At 51.1% G+C, this 18,356-nt stretch overlaps 1 protein-coding gene across 1 annotated transcript in view; it reads right to left on the bottom strand.

The window, feature by feature from the left end:
• The window catches only part of LOC119105789 (protein CBFA2T3), a 32,182-nt gene that overhangs the window by 4,304 nt on the left and 9,522 nt on the right, over window positions 1–18,356 (bottom strand). Inside the window, exons 2-4 of the mRNA XM_037229308.1 lie at window positions 3,442–3,555; window positions 634–818; window positions 49–195 (exon numbers count right to left, since the gene is read on the bottom strand). Of these exons, the coding sequence (XP_037085203.1) occupies window positions 49–195; window positions 634–818; window positions 3,442–3,555 (446 nt within the window). The remainder of the gene's footprint in view (window positions 1–48; window positions 196–633; window positions 819–3,441; window positions 3,556–18,356) is intronic.

The following is an 18,356-nucleotide window of genomic DNA, read 5'->3' on the forward strand; positions in this document are numbered from 1 at the left end:
GCGAGTGACATTCACCGCGGAGAGAGCTCCTCCGGAGCCCGTCCTCACCAGCTTGGCGAGGCGGGCGTGGTGGGACATCTCGCGCTGCAGCAGCGGTAGGTTCGCGCGCAGGAAAGGCACGACGAACGGCCGCAGCGGGTAGTGAGTCGCCTCCTGTAGCGCGCCATGGAACTCCTCAATCGTCACCGAGCCGTTCTGAGGACACGGGCGCAGCTGGGCGGCGTCGCTTTCGGCCATGCCGTCGGGCTGTGCACACGGCGGCGGAGGCTGGGTCCGTGGTGCTCACCACACGAAACGACTGGCGGGGGCTGTGACCCGTGCCAGCGTGTCAGGTCCGGGATGGAGGCTGCTTACGTGACATCAGCACAAACAAGATACCACGACAAATGAATGGCAGTTGACAATGTTAGGTGAGCCCGCGCATGGCGTCTTAAAGATGGTTTGAGCCTTATGACGGCTCACAACAGCGATGAAGTGGTGCCAAAGCACCCATCCAACCCGAAACGTTCGATGACTTTTTTAGGCAAGGTTGTTCTATGAAAGTCGCAATAATGCATATCTCAAAAGCTGAGAGCGTGTGTGCACCCTCGCACTTAAACTCCCGCACCTGCTCGCGCATGTGACCGCACTCACCACCAGGCTGAGGATGAGCGCGCGCACGCGCTCGCCGACCTCCTCCGAGATGTCGAGGCCAAACTTCTGCAGCGTGGTGAGGAAGCGCTTGACCTTGGTCAGGTGCCGCAGCGGCGGCAGGTCCGGCTCCGGTGGCGAGGGCGTCGCGCCGCGGCCGGCCAGCGGCGCCACGCCGTTCAGCGATGCTGTCGGGCGGCGCGGGCGGGCGTAAACAGCGCCACCGGCCGCTGGGTCGTGGCGGCGTTGCGTCATTGTGTACCGCCGGGGCTCATGTCCCGGTTTTAAAGACCGGCCGCGCCGTAGTCGGCGGCGCTGAGTAATCGGGCACGACCTCTGCCGTGAGGCGCGGAGGGGGGAGGGGGGGGGGGGGGGTGGGGGGCGCCGCACGCCCCTCCGTGCCGTGGCCCTTGCCAGCAGCGTAGGGCTTGTCGGGTTCTCACGTGCAAATGTCACTTGAAAAGCCGGCGGGGTTGGATGTTGTGCGACGGGTGCTGGCGACAGCGTTCGTGGTAGTTGGGCTTCGGTAAGTCGCGTCCAATGAATGAAGATAACAGCTGAATGGCATGACACGCGCGAGTCTCAAGTAGCCCATGTCGGCATGCGGCCGGCTCGCGCCCATGCATTGTACGTGCCAACCGCGGCGCCAGTGAATGGTTGCTGATCTTGTGTACGAAGCTTCCGCCTGACCTCATCATAGGCCCCGTTGTGATAGGGTAAGAGGCTAGCGACCTGATGATGGACACACAACTGAAAAGGCTTCCTCAATATTTCCTTCGCATCTCAGAGCGTTGAGAGGAACAATGACACTTTTGGCACTGCACCAAATACACGAACACGACTTTAAAACACGTCAACAATTACGACGATGACGGGCATTGGCAATGGAAAGCTCAAGTTTGGAAAGGTCACGTACGATACGGAGCCGATAAGTGTTTACAGGCAATATCACCAACCGGACCTATCACCAAAACCAATAGGACCCAGACCACCTACTGCACGCCGCTGAGCACACGATCTCCCGAGAACCGTGCACCCAGCACCACGCCTCACTGACCGCAACATCCACACTAACGGGCGCAGACTACGGCACGCGGGACCTCGCCCAAGCCGCCGCCAGATGCCCCTCCCATTCCAGGTCAGCGAAGGTGGGCCCCGAGGCGATGCTCCGGCCCCGGCGAGCGGTGCTGCGCCAGCCGCGCCGCCTCGCCGCCGTGAACCGGGGCAGCGGCGCTCCCGAGGGTGACCGCACGGCCGTTTGCGCGCCGCCGATAAACAGGCTTTTTGTCGGGCCGGCCCAGCCGCGCCAGGCGCAGCCCGGCCGCAGACGGGGGGCGTGCAACAGCCGGCGTGTTTACGGGCGCTGACGACAGGCGGCGGCACTGCAACGATCGGCTGAGGGCCGGCAGATCGCAGACGCGGCGGGAGCTGGGGCCGCCGGCTGTCGGGGAGGGGGGGGGGGGGGGCGGAGAGCTCTATCACAGGGGAGGCACGCCACTGGGGACCTTCCGCCACAGGAGGGGAAGGTTCCCAGTCATTTGACTGTCGGGAGTATTCCCCGCCTCGAAGAGCAAGGGTTCACCGGGAGGCGTTGGACTCCCGAAACACTTTGTCGAGCGAGCATAGATCTTTAGTGGATGTCTCCTACATCCAGCACTGCACGAGCACCACCGACATTGATACCCTCCCGCGGATGGATACATCACAGGGGCATCAGACATGCAGGCGCCCGACTTGAGCATTGCAAAATGCGAGCACATTTGCAGGATGCAAGCACTTCCGATACGCTTCAGATCGCGTGCGTGAGCTGCGCCGCGCGTAGGAGTCTGTTGACGTACTCTGCAGCGTGGGGAGAGTGGGGTAGGAAGACATCTGGGCGCAGAAAAACTGCGCACTCGTCATCGTCCGGCTGGCCTGTGCGGCTGCGGATGGTGACTGTTTATGACGCGCAGATGGCGGTTGTGCTGTACCGGCATGCACGCAAAAAGCGGCATCGCGATAGATATTAATGCATTATGACTGGTGAGCAGTGTGTGTGGGCGGAGAACGTACCATTTGGCTTACACGGTGGCCCTGGATTGCCGACCTCCTGGTGGCATTACCTTCAATGTGATCGAAATGCCAAATGAACGCGTCGTAAGCCGGAGCCTTTTTGCAAATGCCCGAAACGACAGTCGAGTGCAATTAGTAAACAAAGTCGATAAAACGACCACTGCGTTACTACACATCGTGCGGCAGTTTGTTGCTTGGTTTGGTTTTGTAAGAAGCGATGCGCCAATCAACAAAACTAGGTAAATAGCCGCGCATTTACTCGCCCACTGGCGCGAGCTCTACTTGCGACAGTTATCTACAGAGGCAGGACGTTCACAGAGCAGGAGTTCTGGTGGATTCCCTGTTCGTATGAAATTTAGCGCTGTTGGCAGCGCAAATAGATGGTCTGGTTAGACTGTGCTCTTCACAGGACGGGCCGGACGACTGAGTGCACTTAACATTGTCCCGTGGTGAAGGATTTCCGAAGAGGTGCTGCCTTCGTGCACGCTACGGATCATCGAATGAATGAGTTGTACGTGCTTTGTTGGGATGGGGTAACGGGAGGAGTGCGGGGGTATTGTTCTTTGCAGGCCGTTAGAAGCATGTCTACCGGCACTGACTGTCGTTAACCCGTGATTGTCGTATGAGGGATAATACCGCTGCACACTTCATGCAACTGGGGCTTCCGGCTACGTGGACCTACCGTGCTATTTTGTGAAGCTCCTGGTCAAGGAAACAATACAGTTTACACCTCAGGCCATCACGGTTGCCGACACTCACTGTGCTGTTTTGTGATGTTGGGTGTGTAGGGAGACGAGACTCGGGTGGAGGAGCTGGAGTTGCTTCGCGGGAGTTCGCCTGACGTTCCATCGCCGCTACCCGACTCTCTGCGACCTGAAACAGGACCGCAAGCCTTGTTACTCGCAGACGGGACGGTGTCATGCCGGGCGAACAAAGCGGGGCAGTCCGGAGCAAGCCAAACAGAGCAGGCCGCTGGAGCCAATTATAGCATCAGCTAATGTAAGCGAACAGCGTTTCGCGCCTGCATTTATGGAGTTGGGGCTGCTGGAATAAAACGGAGAGTGCTGCCCCACATCTATAGACGGAGCTGATATAGCCAGCGTGAACAGAATACATTCAGTGATATTCACAGCCTGCCGTTGACAACCTTCTGCGAGATAACATTTTTCAGAAATATCACCCGCCGATATTTAAGCAGGCGAAAGTTTTCTTCAAAGCGAGGCAACAAACAGGCTTCCTGCTCTGAAGCAGCAAGCGGCATACGTTTCACATCGGCGAAGGAGAGAAAAAGAGAGAGGGAGAGAGAGAGAGAGAGAGAGAGAGAGAGAGAGAGAGAGAGAGAGAGAGAGAGAGAGAGAGAGAGAGAGAGAGAGGAGAGAGAGAGAGAAGAGAAAGAAAGAAAGAAAGAAAGAGAGAGGGGGGGGGCGCCTCGTCTCCGGCCGACGCGGCGTCTGCAGGACTGGCCGGAGCCGGCAGCCGCTGGGAGCCGACCCAGGTGGCACGAGGCGCACGTGGCGTCGCTCTCACACCGGGCGACAGCCCAATTACAGCTGACATATGGCCCGCCCTGTGGCACGCGCGCCCCCTCTAAACGGGCTACACGGGAGGCGTCGAACGGCCGAAAAACGGGAAACGCGAACAAGCAGGGCCGGACGGATATGGTGCGTGAAGACACCGGGCTCGAGGGCAGTGAGGGATTTCGGCATGATGAGAGCAAACTTCCGCTTGTGGTTTGCAACGGAAACTTCAATTGCCAACGGTGCGAGAACCATATTCAGGTGCCATAGACTATGTATAGAAATTGGTATACATTCTTTAGGTGTTGCGTGGAAAAAATGACTTGATGAGGCGTTTCCTATTTTCTCTCAGTCTTTCATGAGTTCACGCGTTCCTGCTTGTTGCAACCATAAGAAACCTTCATCTCCAACCAGCACGCGAACTAGTCTGCAAATTAGCTGCGCGATGTCTCCGAGCACAATGCTCGAAATTCATGATTAAAGACGATCTCATCAGTGTCGAAATCCGCGTCTGTTGGAATTCAGACGACAGGTTCATTATTATAGATGATGTCGCCGTGAAGTACGCGTCCGTGTCAATTTCTGCTTCAGTGAGACCGTGAGAGCCTCTCCCACTGGCTGCGAGATGTGGGGAAGGAGTGGGGGTGGGGGGAGGGACGGATACCAAAACAAAGGAGTAGCTCCGCATTGCAGAGCTCTTGTGTTGACACCATTGGAACATGCGGGGCGCAGCCAGGTGACGGACATTCCGATGCGACGGCCGCGCGTCTGGACGTCGCATTCAGTATCAAGCGGCCTTTGTTAAACTTTACCGACAGAAGTTTAAGATTGAAGGGAGTGTCCAACCTTTGACGCGTATTTAAAAAATATGCCCTTATAAAACCTCTGACCCTATGGAGGATTTCGAGAAAAATGGTAGTATGAAAGGGTCTAAATCATCATGATTTGATGTTTGTATGACCCGCAAATTTTGTAACTGACCCAATTCCTCCCATAACCTCTGTCTGAGTACCTTCCTATAGCCTCTGTCTGACTATGCGTGAGCATACGTTTCCTCGCCACATTCTTAAAAGTTAAGATACGTTTCCCTGCGATGCGATGATCGTCATGATATTTCTTGCACATAGAGATTAAAGGAAGTGCTCAACATTTCTATGGGAATGTTAAACTGAAATATACATTTGAAGATCATTTGGTGCAATTCACAGTCCTGCCCCTCTAAGATCTATTTCCCTCTAATTTCTGAGCGATCGCGAAGATATGCAGACTTTTTCACGCAGACCATTTCGGGATCATTAAAGCATGCATGACGATAAGGCAACATCATCCTGATCCTGCCCCCTCCCCCCCCCCCATAGGCCATGCGGCGATGAAGGCCAGGAAGAATGTATGTTATCGTCGAGTCGTGCAGATCTGGCATCCGTGAGCACAATATCTAACCACGGCAGACGCCAGTTGCTCTCCATTGTTGAGCGAGCTGCACCAATCAGGTTTTGCGTTACATAATATAAGAAAATGGACATGACTGCTAGCTTTTACGGAAATGAGACTTATAAAATGATAGCTCAAGAATACTGCTATAACCGCAACAATATTTGGCTCATCAAACGCTTCCAGCACCGCCACTGCCATCTGTTGAGAAGTTTCAAGTACTACAAGTAAGTGCTAGAGTGGCAATTCCGTACAGCTAGTTTGGCAGCAACTGAATGCCATATAAACCCTCTATGATGCAATCACACAATGACGTATTGAGGAGCATATTTACTACAGACATAACCTGTGTTGTCTAGAGGAGTCTGTTTACTTAAAACCATACAAGTAGTCATAAGTGAGGTTGCTTCGTCATATATGATGCTTGCCTCAGTGTCTTCAGGTGTGGAACATTTCCTTCAATGGATTTACAATTCCGAAAGCAGGGTCTGCGTACTTTCTTTTTCACATCAGTTATTTAGTGACGGATAGGTATGCAGGCATGTCTTTCTTAAGATATCGGAGCCAAGCATGCACGCAGTTATCGACCGAGTCTACATCAACAACACGCCAGAACGGGATTGTATGTATTTCAATTTTCGTCTAAGCAGTAAAGGTTATTGATTTCAACATGACAGGTCGACAACTCATGTACCCCCACCTAGCACTAACATTTGGTTTCTTAATTGCGACATTGGTGTGCCAGGTGGGCAGCAGTTGGGTGGTGGTTCCGCTTTAAAATGTCGTGCACTATTGTAATATTAATTTGAAGCCACCGCTAAAGATTACCACTGTTTCCTCGCCGAGTGGAGTACATTAGAAGTCATTGGTTTCGTGTGCCAGCTTTAAGCAGGTGTTGCCGCACAAATTTCAAAGAACTCAACCTGAGCAAACGTATGCACTATCCAAAAGTGCATACCCTAGTTCACACCCTAATTCACTACCTAAGTTCACACCCTAAAACAAGTAAATATTTCCACACATCAGCCATGATATAAACACGACAGAAAAACGCAACCAGTTTATAACGGCGCCTAGTTAAAAATAATGCATAACAACGAGCCCAACTGATCAGATTTTCCACGGATGGTCCAACAAGTTCCAACGCTTTTCTCACGCACTCAGTAAAATCTCGTCACATAATAACTAACGCAATGCCAGAACCATGTATGGTCAAGTTGAAAGCAAACAGCTAGGAAAAGGGAGCCATGCAAGACGCAGCATCTGCTCGTATTTGCACATGCTGCTTCGGAGAAAACATGAGTCAACATGCCGAGACACAAGGAAAGGAAGATGCGGCTGTTTGTCAGTAATAATGTAAATTGTCAACAGAGAAACGATGAGGATCGGCCCCGTACGTTTCATCTGATTTGACCATGCAAGATGTGAAATGTTAAACCAAGTGAACATACAGTATTTCATGACTTTGGCCAACTATGCCTCCGTGCCTTTGTGTCGTAACTCTATCTGGCGCGGTTGTGACACAAACCGCATAAGAAGATGCGGAGTCCCGTCTCCTACAGGTAAAGCACGTTACACGAAGCCTGAGTACGATGCATGGTTAACAGCTGATGTCACTCATCCTCACGATGCCGTGTCCTACTACAGCACCTCTTGCATATCTCTTTTCGCAAACATCTGTAATCGCTGCGTATTAACGCTATCTTGCACTCATCCAACAAGCAGGAGACCAGCGTCCCCCTACGGGTCCACCACCTGCATTAAGAATGCGGCGCTCCCTGCTGTTTGCGCAGCGTGGCGCGTTCACACGCGTTCATTGAGGTCCGATATTTCGCGGGCGTTGCCACGGGGCGGCCAGCCTGGTAGCGCCGCAGGGCCTGGGAGGGTTCCGGCCGCGCCAGACGGTGCGTCCTCACGCTGGGCCGCGCTGTGGCCGCTCACGGCACGTGTGCTGGGCGTGATGAGGCCGCGGTCACGCCAAGTGTGGTGTGCCGCACACTCATCCCGCCTCCGTGCGGTGCGCCGCACACTCACCCCGCCTCCGTGCGGTGTGCCGCACACTCACCCTGCCTCCGTGCGGTGCGCCGCACTCTCACCGCGCCTCCGTGCAGGGATGTTGCAAACGGTTCCCGAGCCGAGTGTGTTAACGGGAGAAACACAAAATATTTCAAGGGGCAAAGTTACAACTTTTTAAGGGCGACGTCGGTGCGTTTCGTGCCGATAACCATCGCTTTCACCTTCACCTTCGAATTAAATGTGGATTGGGAGAATTTGTGAAGGGTTAGGAGATAAGGGCTATGAGGATATTAGTCTGATCGAAATTTCCAAGACGATTTGTCAAAACTTTGCATGGTATTCAGAGAACAGAAACCAGACCACCATGTTTTAAATCCACCGAAAGTAACCCATGGAGTTTTTTTATCTAAAACCATAATACCAACGTGAGGTTATCACTCTGAAGATGAGACCAGCAATGACACCTTCTTCGCGACTGTTCCCATTAACATTAATTAATCAAGGAAGTCAGGTCGATGTTAGGGGAACACACCTGTACAACGAATCTCGCACCGGCTTCGGCGTGTCAATAAATTATCGTTACGGAAATGTTATCTGGATGAAGCCAACACGCACTTACGTTGTCGATTAGCGGGTTGATACGCACGGTGTACGTCATGCTCAGTTATGGAATCATTTTGCAGCATTATTTGTGTCAGCGCCTTTGCATGTTTTGGGTGGTTTGTAGGTGTATATGATGTTGGTTATTTGGCATGTCCTATTAACCAGTAATAACGAGCACCACTAGCATTACGACAGGCTGCATCGTCGCTGGTAATGTAGCTGTACTTACAATAAGGATGGAAAATAGACGTTCAGGAAACGGCTGCCACTGGGCCCTATCAATGAACTTGCGCGCGTAGTATCGCATCACATTCTCTCACTTGTGCTGGTCTCTTGTTAGACTGCACGTGTCCCGTGTAACTCGACCAGTACGTTCCCTGTGTAACCCGGAATTATTTTCCCAGTCATGTTGAATTATGAACAGGTCAGGTTGGATTACCACGTGCGGTTAGTCTCAGTGTTCTAGTTAGGTAGTAAAACATTTTATTGTAATACGGAAGTACCAGCGGTTTCTATTGCCTTTGCCGAATCTTTGTCTGATAAATGCAACAGCTTCTGATGCAAGCATATGCTTTAATTTGGACCAAGTTGTTACTGGTTAGTGGTGGAACTGTCGAAGTTTTTACAAGTCTCATAACGTAAGCAATGTAAGTTATTTTCACGATTGATTATATCGGATAGCGTACGCCAAAATCCGTTGTAGTCAAGCATTATCAGAAACCACAATTAGATCCCTTTAAATTTGCGCTCTCCATGGCAAATCAATTAGTGCGACCCTTTCACGCACGCCGTCGAAAGCATCCATGCCGCTCTTTCCATGAGCAGTGAGTGGAGCGCGTGGTGAGGACAGGGCCGGCGGCGTGAGGGCGCGCTCGGCACCGAAGCTGAACCCGCGCGTGGTGAGCAGCACGGTGCGCGGCGGCGTGAGGACGCATGCGGCACCCGTGCCGAGCCCGCACGTGGCGCCGACACCTGAGCGCCCCAGGCCGTGCCGTAGCATGCACGTGGCCAGGTCTCGACCGAGGGCGTGTACCTGCGCGGAGCCAGCACGTGGTGTCGGGGAGAGTCCCGGGGCCCGGGCGGGAGAGGCCGGTGCGGCGGGTGGCCGCAGCTGCACGCGCCCGCCGGTCGCGCGGAGCCCAGGTGGCGCCAGCACTGCCAAGTGTCCGCCAGCTCCATGAACAGTCGCGAACAGGCCGGCCACAAGTGCAGCGGAGCACTTGCGGGCGCCAGGTGGCGCGCACGTGCACCGGCTAAGATTAATCCCGGCGTATGCAAAGTGGCGCCGGACGGCACGCCGCGTGCGCCGCCGCTCGTCTCGGCGGAACGTGCCCCGCCCGGCGCTATTAGATAAGTTTTCGCGGCGGCGGGCCGCGGCGATGTGGGGCCGCTGGAACGGCGACGGCCGCGTCACCTTTTACTTAATGAAATGCTGCTGCGCAGGGGAGTGCATGTGAGCTTGTAGCCGCGCCTGCCCTGGAGGAATGAGGCTGGCGGATGGGTCAGCGCACCTGCTCGTCTGTGTTGACGGCTGACGGTGATGATGACACAATTAAAAACACCGGAGTGGCGCCAGCACGTGGCATTGCCTTTAGTAAGATACAACGATGAGTCATCCTAGGCCTGAGCCTCAGCAGATGGATTGTACTGCGCCGTTGTTTCGTAGGCCGGGATAGCATAGAATGTGCAGCCAGGACTCGAAAGTTTCAATGATTTTGGCGTCACTTTTACTGCATTTAGCTGTGCTGCATAGCGTATAAAGCATCGACAGTTCATATATATATATGCCCCCATTGTTTCTGTACCATTGTTCCACGGTTTAACAAATCCCCACATATGCCTGCTCTTCGCAAATTTTGTGACCGCATATGTAGGGCATACCACAGGTGGAGCTTAACAAAATGTTAACGGACCGACAGACATTTTGTCTTAAGTTCCCTGTACTTGTTAGCGAATGCGACATTTGTGCCGTCCCTTTTCAATGTCCATCAAGATCGCCATGCGATGTGCCTTGAAAGATTTTTGAGTCTCGCGCTTGCGATTCTAATGAAACGTATTCTAAAAAAAACGTAACGTATTCTAATGAAACGTATGTAACTGTACAAAGAATAATTAACCCATGACACATATACATAATTCAAATTTAATAATTCTAAGCAACGGCTCGTAACGCTGACCAAAATATGTGTTAAATGGCCACTCATGGTCTTGTTCCATAGTTCACAAACATTCCGAAATATTTATTATGATCTATTAGAAGTAAGATGAATAAAACAAACTAATTGATGATAATATGAGTCAAATGCTGCAAGTATTGCATATGAAACACCACTAGATTCTCAGATTGATAGGTTTTACTAACAACGAAGTATCGAGTGCAAAAGGGCCAAGCAGCTGGCGCGATCAGAACTTCAATAAGCAGCATTCTAGATGAACCAGCACTGTGTACGAGTCTTAGATGGATCATTCCACGACAAATCGACCGCGGATGGGTGCATCTTAGCACATCATTCCGTCAAGTTTGATGAAGACTTGCCCTTGAAATAATTTTTAGGCCAAAATAGGAACCTGCAAGTTTCTAGAGTAGGACGGCGTGCCGATAAGGAACTAGGAGTAAATGAAAATACGCGAACCCTATTTTGCGACTTGTTCTAGCGAAAACAGTTCGTCATGCATATTATTTAGAAAAAGCGCATCGGAAAGCTCAATGTCTATATTTGTCTGAAACGTCTATCAACATAAGATTCAGTGTCAAGTAGGTACATACAGTGGCCTTTTTTTTACCTCTGATCTCATTTTCAGAATGAACATAATGTTTTTGATTTTCTTTGAGCCAATATGGAAATGAAAACCAATTTATTACCGTTCAGACTCGAGAAACATTGATGGGATCTCTCCTAGCTCGATTGCAAATGGAAGTTCAGCGTTGGTGGACCCCGTAGCGGCACGCCATGAGCCAGCCAGCCGGTTGTCGTGCTATGCTCGGGTCGCTTTGTCCCGAAATGACCCAGAGAACACACACAGCTTGACCGCGTTGTGCACAAAACCATGCTGGCAGCGTCCAAAGGAGTAAACATGGCTTAGGGAGCTAAAAATGACCGAAGATCCTCTCGGAGCTAGCTCTAGGCGCGCGTTAGCATTGTTTGTTATATTTTGTCCGAGCCATTGTCGGTTGGATGAATTTCTGAGATCAAACTCACACTCAGCGGTGCTTATTGTGTGAACTCTGAGCCCACCAACTGACCGTGAAATTCCGGTTCAGCGGCATAATGCTGCGGCGGAAATTCAACAACCCACAAAGCACGGCAAGATTCCTGCCCCTGACCTCATGTGACGGCGAACAGCCTCTGCTGCCGGCCGCAAATCATCCCAATTGTGAGCAAACAGCGAGCGACTTGCATTCCCACCCTGCTACGTGTTTAACTCCGCACCTGGCCTTACCCCGTCCACACGTCTGTCCTTCTGGCCTCCTCAAGCGCCAATGAAGTATCGGTTGCATGTAGTAGCTTAGGTGGACCGATCGCTTTGAAAGCATCTTGACTATTTCATTGCCAATAAATTTGTGATGTTCTAATAGGATTTCAGACTAGTTTGATGGCACCCTCAGCGTCTGCCGCTCGGGACGCCCAGGCTGTTCCTGAAACTGTGGTCTCAGCGCCCAGGCTGTTCCTGAAACTGTGGTCTCAGCGCCCAGGCTGTACCTGAAACTGTGGTCTCAGCGCCCAGGCTGTTCCTGAAACTGTGGTCTCAGCGCCCAGGCTGTTCCTGAAACTGTGGTCCCAGCGCCCAAGCTGTTCCTGAAACTGTGGTCTCAGCGCCCAGGCTGTTCCTGAAACTGTGGTCTCAGCGCCCAGGCTGTTCCTGAAACTGTGGTCTCAGCATTTCGCAATGCATATCAACGAAATTAATCGTCTCGTTCTGCAACCCACGAACGCCTTGGCTATGAATTGAGCTGAAGGATAACGAGCGCATTTGACTGCCGGCTACTCAGTTTCAAAACCTGCACTTGGCACTCTGGCTGGCTTAGCACCATTTAAACATTTTGACAACCTTGGACTTAATCCGTGACTAATTTGCATTCCCTGACATTCTTGCACCCGATAGTGGTTCTCAATCACGGCACTGGCTATGGTCGCATTATACACACATTTACATTTCCTTTAGACGAGTATTTACGGTTCGATCCGATGAAGCCTCGTGGACTGCCCATCGGCCAATGCTTCCAGAAAATACCATACGAGTAAATACGAGCAAAATACCAGAAAAAAGAAAGTCCGAGACATGCTCATCCTTTTCCCGACCTAGATTCGTTTTAAGAGACTTTATCGTGGCCAAGTGTACAGGGGCAGAACATGAGCCATGATGAATGGGAGCAACCAAGACCATCTAAAAACAAAACAAAAAAATCGTTTTATGTTTGAAACCGGCTTGCATATATCGACTTATGTGTCATAGCCCATCGGACAGTAACGTAGACGCACTAGTACGGTTGGTGACATTAAGCGAATCACTTCTACATATCCTTCACACAACATCGGGCAACAGCTGACGACTGTTGACTGATTAACGCAGCCGGAACGACAAATATACCCGGCCAGCAAAGCGTCAAGAACTGACCAACGTGCGACAAACATGTGGGATTCGCGTCCCAGAAACGTTTCAAATTCCGAATAAATATATCTGCAATCAATCAAATTCGTGTCGAAGTTCGTGCTGGACGAAACAGATACGTCCGCCGACCCTGTCTGACGACAGGATGGGTAACTGTCCACCCTGTCCATCCGGTGATGCCTGTCCTGGTCCAATGTCATTACAGCTAACTCCCAGCACTGGTCAACCTGATGCTTGCAACACTGAATCGATTTTCTCATGCAAATTGCACTGGAAGGCTCAACCAGCACGAGCACATCGAAAACACTCAGGAATTCGTGGACACTGCAAACAAGCCATTTCGAGCCCACGCTGCCGACCCTTCCTCAAAGCCGCCCCGGGCAGGGCACGTCACGTGCCATGCCCCGGGGCGAGGGCGTGGCGGCACGGCTGGCGCCGCTCTGGGAGTCGCCGCAGGTGCTCGTCCCACCAAAGTGGCTGTATCGGCCGGCACGGATAGGGTGGCGGCGCGCCCCTGCACGCGCCGCGTATTGACCTTTACCGACGGGCAGCCGGACGGACGGACGGCTGCGAGGCAAGCGATGCGGGCCAGTCGCGCCGCCCAGGGGTCGCCACGCGCGCGGCTGGACCGTGCTCCGCTGAGGTCATTTAGAACGCGGCGGCGGAAAATGATGATCAGCGGGGACAGGCGGATCGACGGCAGCTGCGGCGTTCCCGGCGCGGTTCCGGATGTTCCCACCATCCGTGGCATCCATACAACCGCCGCCGTGTGTAACGCGGGTGATGTGAAAAGGATGGTTCTCCTTCTCTTTTCTCCTTTCTTTCTTGGAAACGAACGTATTCCAAACCGTTTGTACGGGTGGCTTCGGATTCAGAGCAGCTGCTAAGCAAAACTTTTTGCTACAGTATGAGCCAGTGTGACAGTCACATCGGCAGAAGGTGCCATGGACATCGAAATGTACTCGCCGAAACCGTAAAGAACATGGAAATCTGCGGAAATTACACCACCTATAAATGGAAGGCAAACATAGCGAATATTGTTCACACATGGACGTGTGAAATCGTCCCAAGATGTGTAATTTTCCAACGAAAATCTTGACTTTGAATATGCTGTACTGAGCCCACCACTCGAGTCGAGCTGCACAGGTCAACAGACAGTCTCCTTTAAGGCCTTTCGCCGGACAAGACATCGAACGTTTGTGTGCCGCGCAAGGATACGGCATGGCTGCCCTGGGCCAGGGTCGACCTTCGTTTGCCAGTTCCAAGCTGACGTTTCCATGTCGGTCTGGCCAAACATGTGCTCGCTCCGGGAATCGAACCCAGTGCCGCAGGATGACAGATGCGGGACATTTTCTCCAGACCAAGGAAGCGGCCTCACTGAATCATTTGTGATTTGTATATATATATATATATATATATATATATATATATATATATTAGTCTACTATTTGTCAGGTACGCTTCATCGACGTCTAGGCGCACAACTATGACAGTGTTTAAGCTGACTGGTGGGTGAAGCTCACAACTGATCTCGCCTATCAATTGTTGTCTGGAGGTGCTGTGACGTAAGCTAGCGTCAAACGGCAGGCTTACGATCCGCCATATAAGATCGACCGAACACATGTGGACAAAACCGTAGAGCGTAGCAACAGGAAGCTAGCTCCTCATTCTTCAGGCCTTACAACGGCACTCCTGTCATAGCAAACAAGATTCCCTTCACAACTGCGCCTCGCCACCTGTGCACTGCCGTGAAATAGTTGCAGGTGTGGTGTCACCTCTTTGTGGCTCAGGGGTGGGGAGGAGGTGCAAGCCTCTTCCGAAGGACGATGACGCTATGACCTGGTTCTTGCATGCATGTCGAGCTACGTCATCGTCAATACAACAATACCTTGAAGTGTCATGTGCGTTCGGTCTGTCATGGCAAAATGCAATTTACATTTTAAGGAATACAGAATGAGAGATTTTGCGTCACAGCTACCTGTGCATCCGGAATTCCCCGTGTACGGTCTCCAGCGATCTGCTTTAAATCAGTTTATTTCTTAAAACTACCGGCGCAGTCAGATTGCGTTACGACAGATCACCGGATTTTGTGCAATGCAATTTTTTACGATCGTGGCGGTCCCGCTCCGAGAATCTCACCATCCTGTCCTAGACTGGTCGTGCATGTTCAGTGCACTGAGTGTGGCCATGTCCGCTTAAAGCAATAATGCAAGCATAAATTATCGTGGCATGTTACTTTTGCTCAAATGATCTGTTTATACGAAATGAAATATTAGAACTTCTCAGCCTTATGAGAAAATAATGTACTGTTATACTTCTGGGCGAAACTAAAGAGATATTGTTCATATCATATAACATACCACCAAACACATGTTCATGTTAATCAGCCAGCCAATGTGCGCGTTTATGTGCTTTTATGCACCAGAGCATACTTGTCCAGGTGCATGTTGAAGTATGATTCGGACACTGCACATGTTTGTTTGCTATAAATCACACTATAAGTCTTTGCTGAGAATTTGGCAAGCATCACGTACCCAGCTACATGCTCGTTTGAATCCCAGGGAAAAGCAAACTTATTACCGTGACGGCTTGCCCAGAATGAGCGAAAACAAAACACAAATATTGCATTTCGCACATGACCAACCTCGGTTGCAGTACTGGCGGGCTGCCAGTCGCGGTTCTTGGCACTGGCTAATTTCAAGCATACATTCGTCCCGAGCTTCGTAACACCACTATGAACCCCACCAACCACTACCAACCACGGATCTCTTACCAGACACCTTTTGATATGTCCTCTTCTCTTCACTAATTGGTTAATTCCACTTTATTAGCGGAAGTGACGCGGCTTTGCGACTTTAGGCTTCTGAAATCACTGTTAATCCTCTTGGCCGCGGCAGGACAGGGGGCCCTCGTTTTTTATCCATGGGCGACCGCGCAGGCAAAAAAGCTGGCATGAGCCTCTCCTTCAGCCGTGGACAGCTGGCAGCCTATCTTTGGTCTCCGAGCGCCTCACCCGTCACATTTCGCACTGCGCAGGCGCGTCGCAACCGCGAAAGCATTAATGCTTCAGTTGACCGGTGGCGATTATTGTTGGAAATATTTCGTAATTATATGCGACTTGACGGTGACAGCATAAAAGCTGTGGGCACATGAAGATTATCATGGTATGAGGTCGTGAGATCAAATCTTGAGAGCTAAATGGACGGTCCAAACTGAGGGACAACTAAAACTCCGATGAAATTAGATGGAATCAAAGACACAGATCAGATAATGTGGCGTTGTGAAACCTGCTGTTCAACCAAACCACCAACGAGTCAAACCGCCACAGTAACCAACGCCTCAAAACTTGGATATGTTTTAGAGTCTTAGCCGATAGGAGCCGGGCATAAGATCGTGCGGAGATCGCATAACACCAAACCGAATCCGACGCAGCAATCGTCTTACAGCCTCGACGTGTCTCGCCCGGGCCATGCCCCTCCCCTCACCACCTCCCCGCCCCACCCCATCCAGGCCGGCCGCCGGGCACAGCGTCTGCTGGAGGCTGCCAGCCCTGCGTCAATACGGGCGTGAGTGGCACGGTCAGCCAGCGCTTTTCGCCCCTCGCGACGCCGGCGCGGACGCACCTGTTCGGGTTCGTTCGGAATCCGACACGTGCGCGGATAGTTCGTTCAATAGCAAATTATGGCCACGGGAGAAAGCGGCGACAGAGATAAATAAAAGAGAGCAGTGGCCATCAGCTGCTGGATCTTCTTGAAAGAGCCTGATAGAGGGAGAATATACAAACAACGACGCCGCGCCGCGCCGAGCGTGAATGCCGTTTAAGGTAGCGCAGCTTGGCCTCCGACTGCAGCACGTTCAATAGCATCATGAATAAGTCATGGCACATGGGGTCTAACGTGCATTACTCAAAGATCATAACAAGAAGGGGTCTTCAATGCAGAAGATGTGGTCAGAATTCTAGCACTGTCCCATGTCGCAAGCGAGAGTATATTTTAATCACGGAAATTTGACTGCGGAGGCGACTGCGGAGATCGAGAAAGGAACAGTTTATGGGTCTTGTCCGCTCTTAAACTAAGGAACATTCTGGATGGAAGGAAATGTCCTGGCTGTTACATATGCCTTGACTTTTCCTTATGTTCAAGTGTATCTGCTTGACATTTCATTCAGCCCGGCCACCCTGTTTTTGAAATTTAATTAGGGTGTTTGAAATCTCAGCATTGTTTCCACAAGACAGGCGAAAGTGTATGATTGTGAAGGTATTTTTAGTGACTGTTGAGGCATTGGATTTCCCCAGTGAACATGTTAAAATATGGCCTGGCAGGCCGCCAATAAACAAAGCACTTCTAAGGAAGTCAGCGAGAATGAACCGGTATCACTCTCAACTTAAAAGATGTTCACAAAACTCAACAAACAAATGATATCACAGTGCCAGCCACAATGAGCCATTTAAAGCATCGCCAACCCTTTTCCGTGATCGATGGTGATGAATCGTGTTTTAGGGTTTCTAAACTTAATGGCTCTAACGAAAGAGCGCAAGGTTCCGTTAAAGGGGTTTGATCGACATTTATGGCTGAATGGCAATGGCCATTTTTAGCTGTGTTGAGGACCTTCCGGTGTTGTTAACAACTCAAACCTTTTTAAAACCTAAGCTCCCCTAGTCTCCGAACTACACGCCCGCAGAAATGGGGAAAGTATATTGGGGAGGGTATTTCAAAGTCACCCCGACGTTCATAACGTTGCCATTCAAATCCTGCGATTACATAAGCCATGCGGCAATCAAGGCCAAGACAAAAATAATTGTCGAGGCGTTCATATCTGGCGTTACTGAGCGTGATTTTCGGCGATAAACGGCCGTCCATTGGCTCTCAATCAATGTTGTACCAGGTGCGATGACGTAATTAAACCGTGACGCACTGAGGAGCATCTTTACTAACCAGAGAATTGTGCTGTCTAGAACAATTTTTTCCACTTAAAAAGCATACCAGTATCTGTAACTGAGCTTGTTTCATCATATTTGATGCTTGCTTAAATATCTTCAAGCATGAAACATTCCTTTAAATAAGGAGAGCTTTTGTATTCAGATTCTTGGGTAATAATGACCCGTTGCAGCGAAAGTTCCTATAAAAAGCAGCATAACACAAGATCGTATCACAGTTATAATTCCCGTTTTTAAACAATTCTTAGATTATGTGCAAGCTACAGTGACACCACGACTGTTCAGCGATCAGGCAAAAAAAAACCCGAGGACCTATCAGTGGGGTCTCGCCACAGCCACACCCCAAAAATAAGTGTGCCGTTCCAGACATGGCGCAAAAAGCTGCTCATCTCACATTCACAAGAACAGGATTCTGCGGTTCTCACATTCCCAAGAGCGGGATGCTGCGGCTCTCACATTTCCAAGAACGGGATGCTGCGGCTCTCACATTCCCAAGAACGGAATGCTGCGGCTCTCACATTCTCAAGAACGGGAGGCTGCGACTCTCACATTTCCAAGGA

The sequence above is a fragment of the Pollicipes pollicipes genome, unplaced genomic scaffold (genome assembly GCF_011947565.3).
Source record: "Pollicipes pollicipes isolate AB1234 unplaced genomic scaffold, Ppol_2.1 Scaffold_6138;HRSCAF=7277_pilon_pilon_pilon, whole genome shotgun sequence".
Classification (NCBI taxonomy): domain Eukaryota; kingdom Metazoa; phylum Arthropoda; class Thecostraca; order Pollicipedomorpha; family Pollicipedidae; genus Pollicipes; species Pollicipes pollicipes.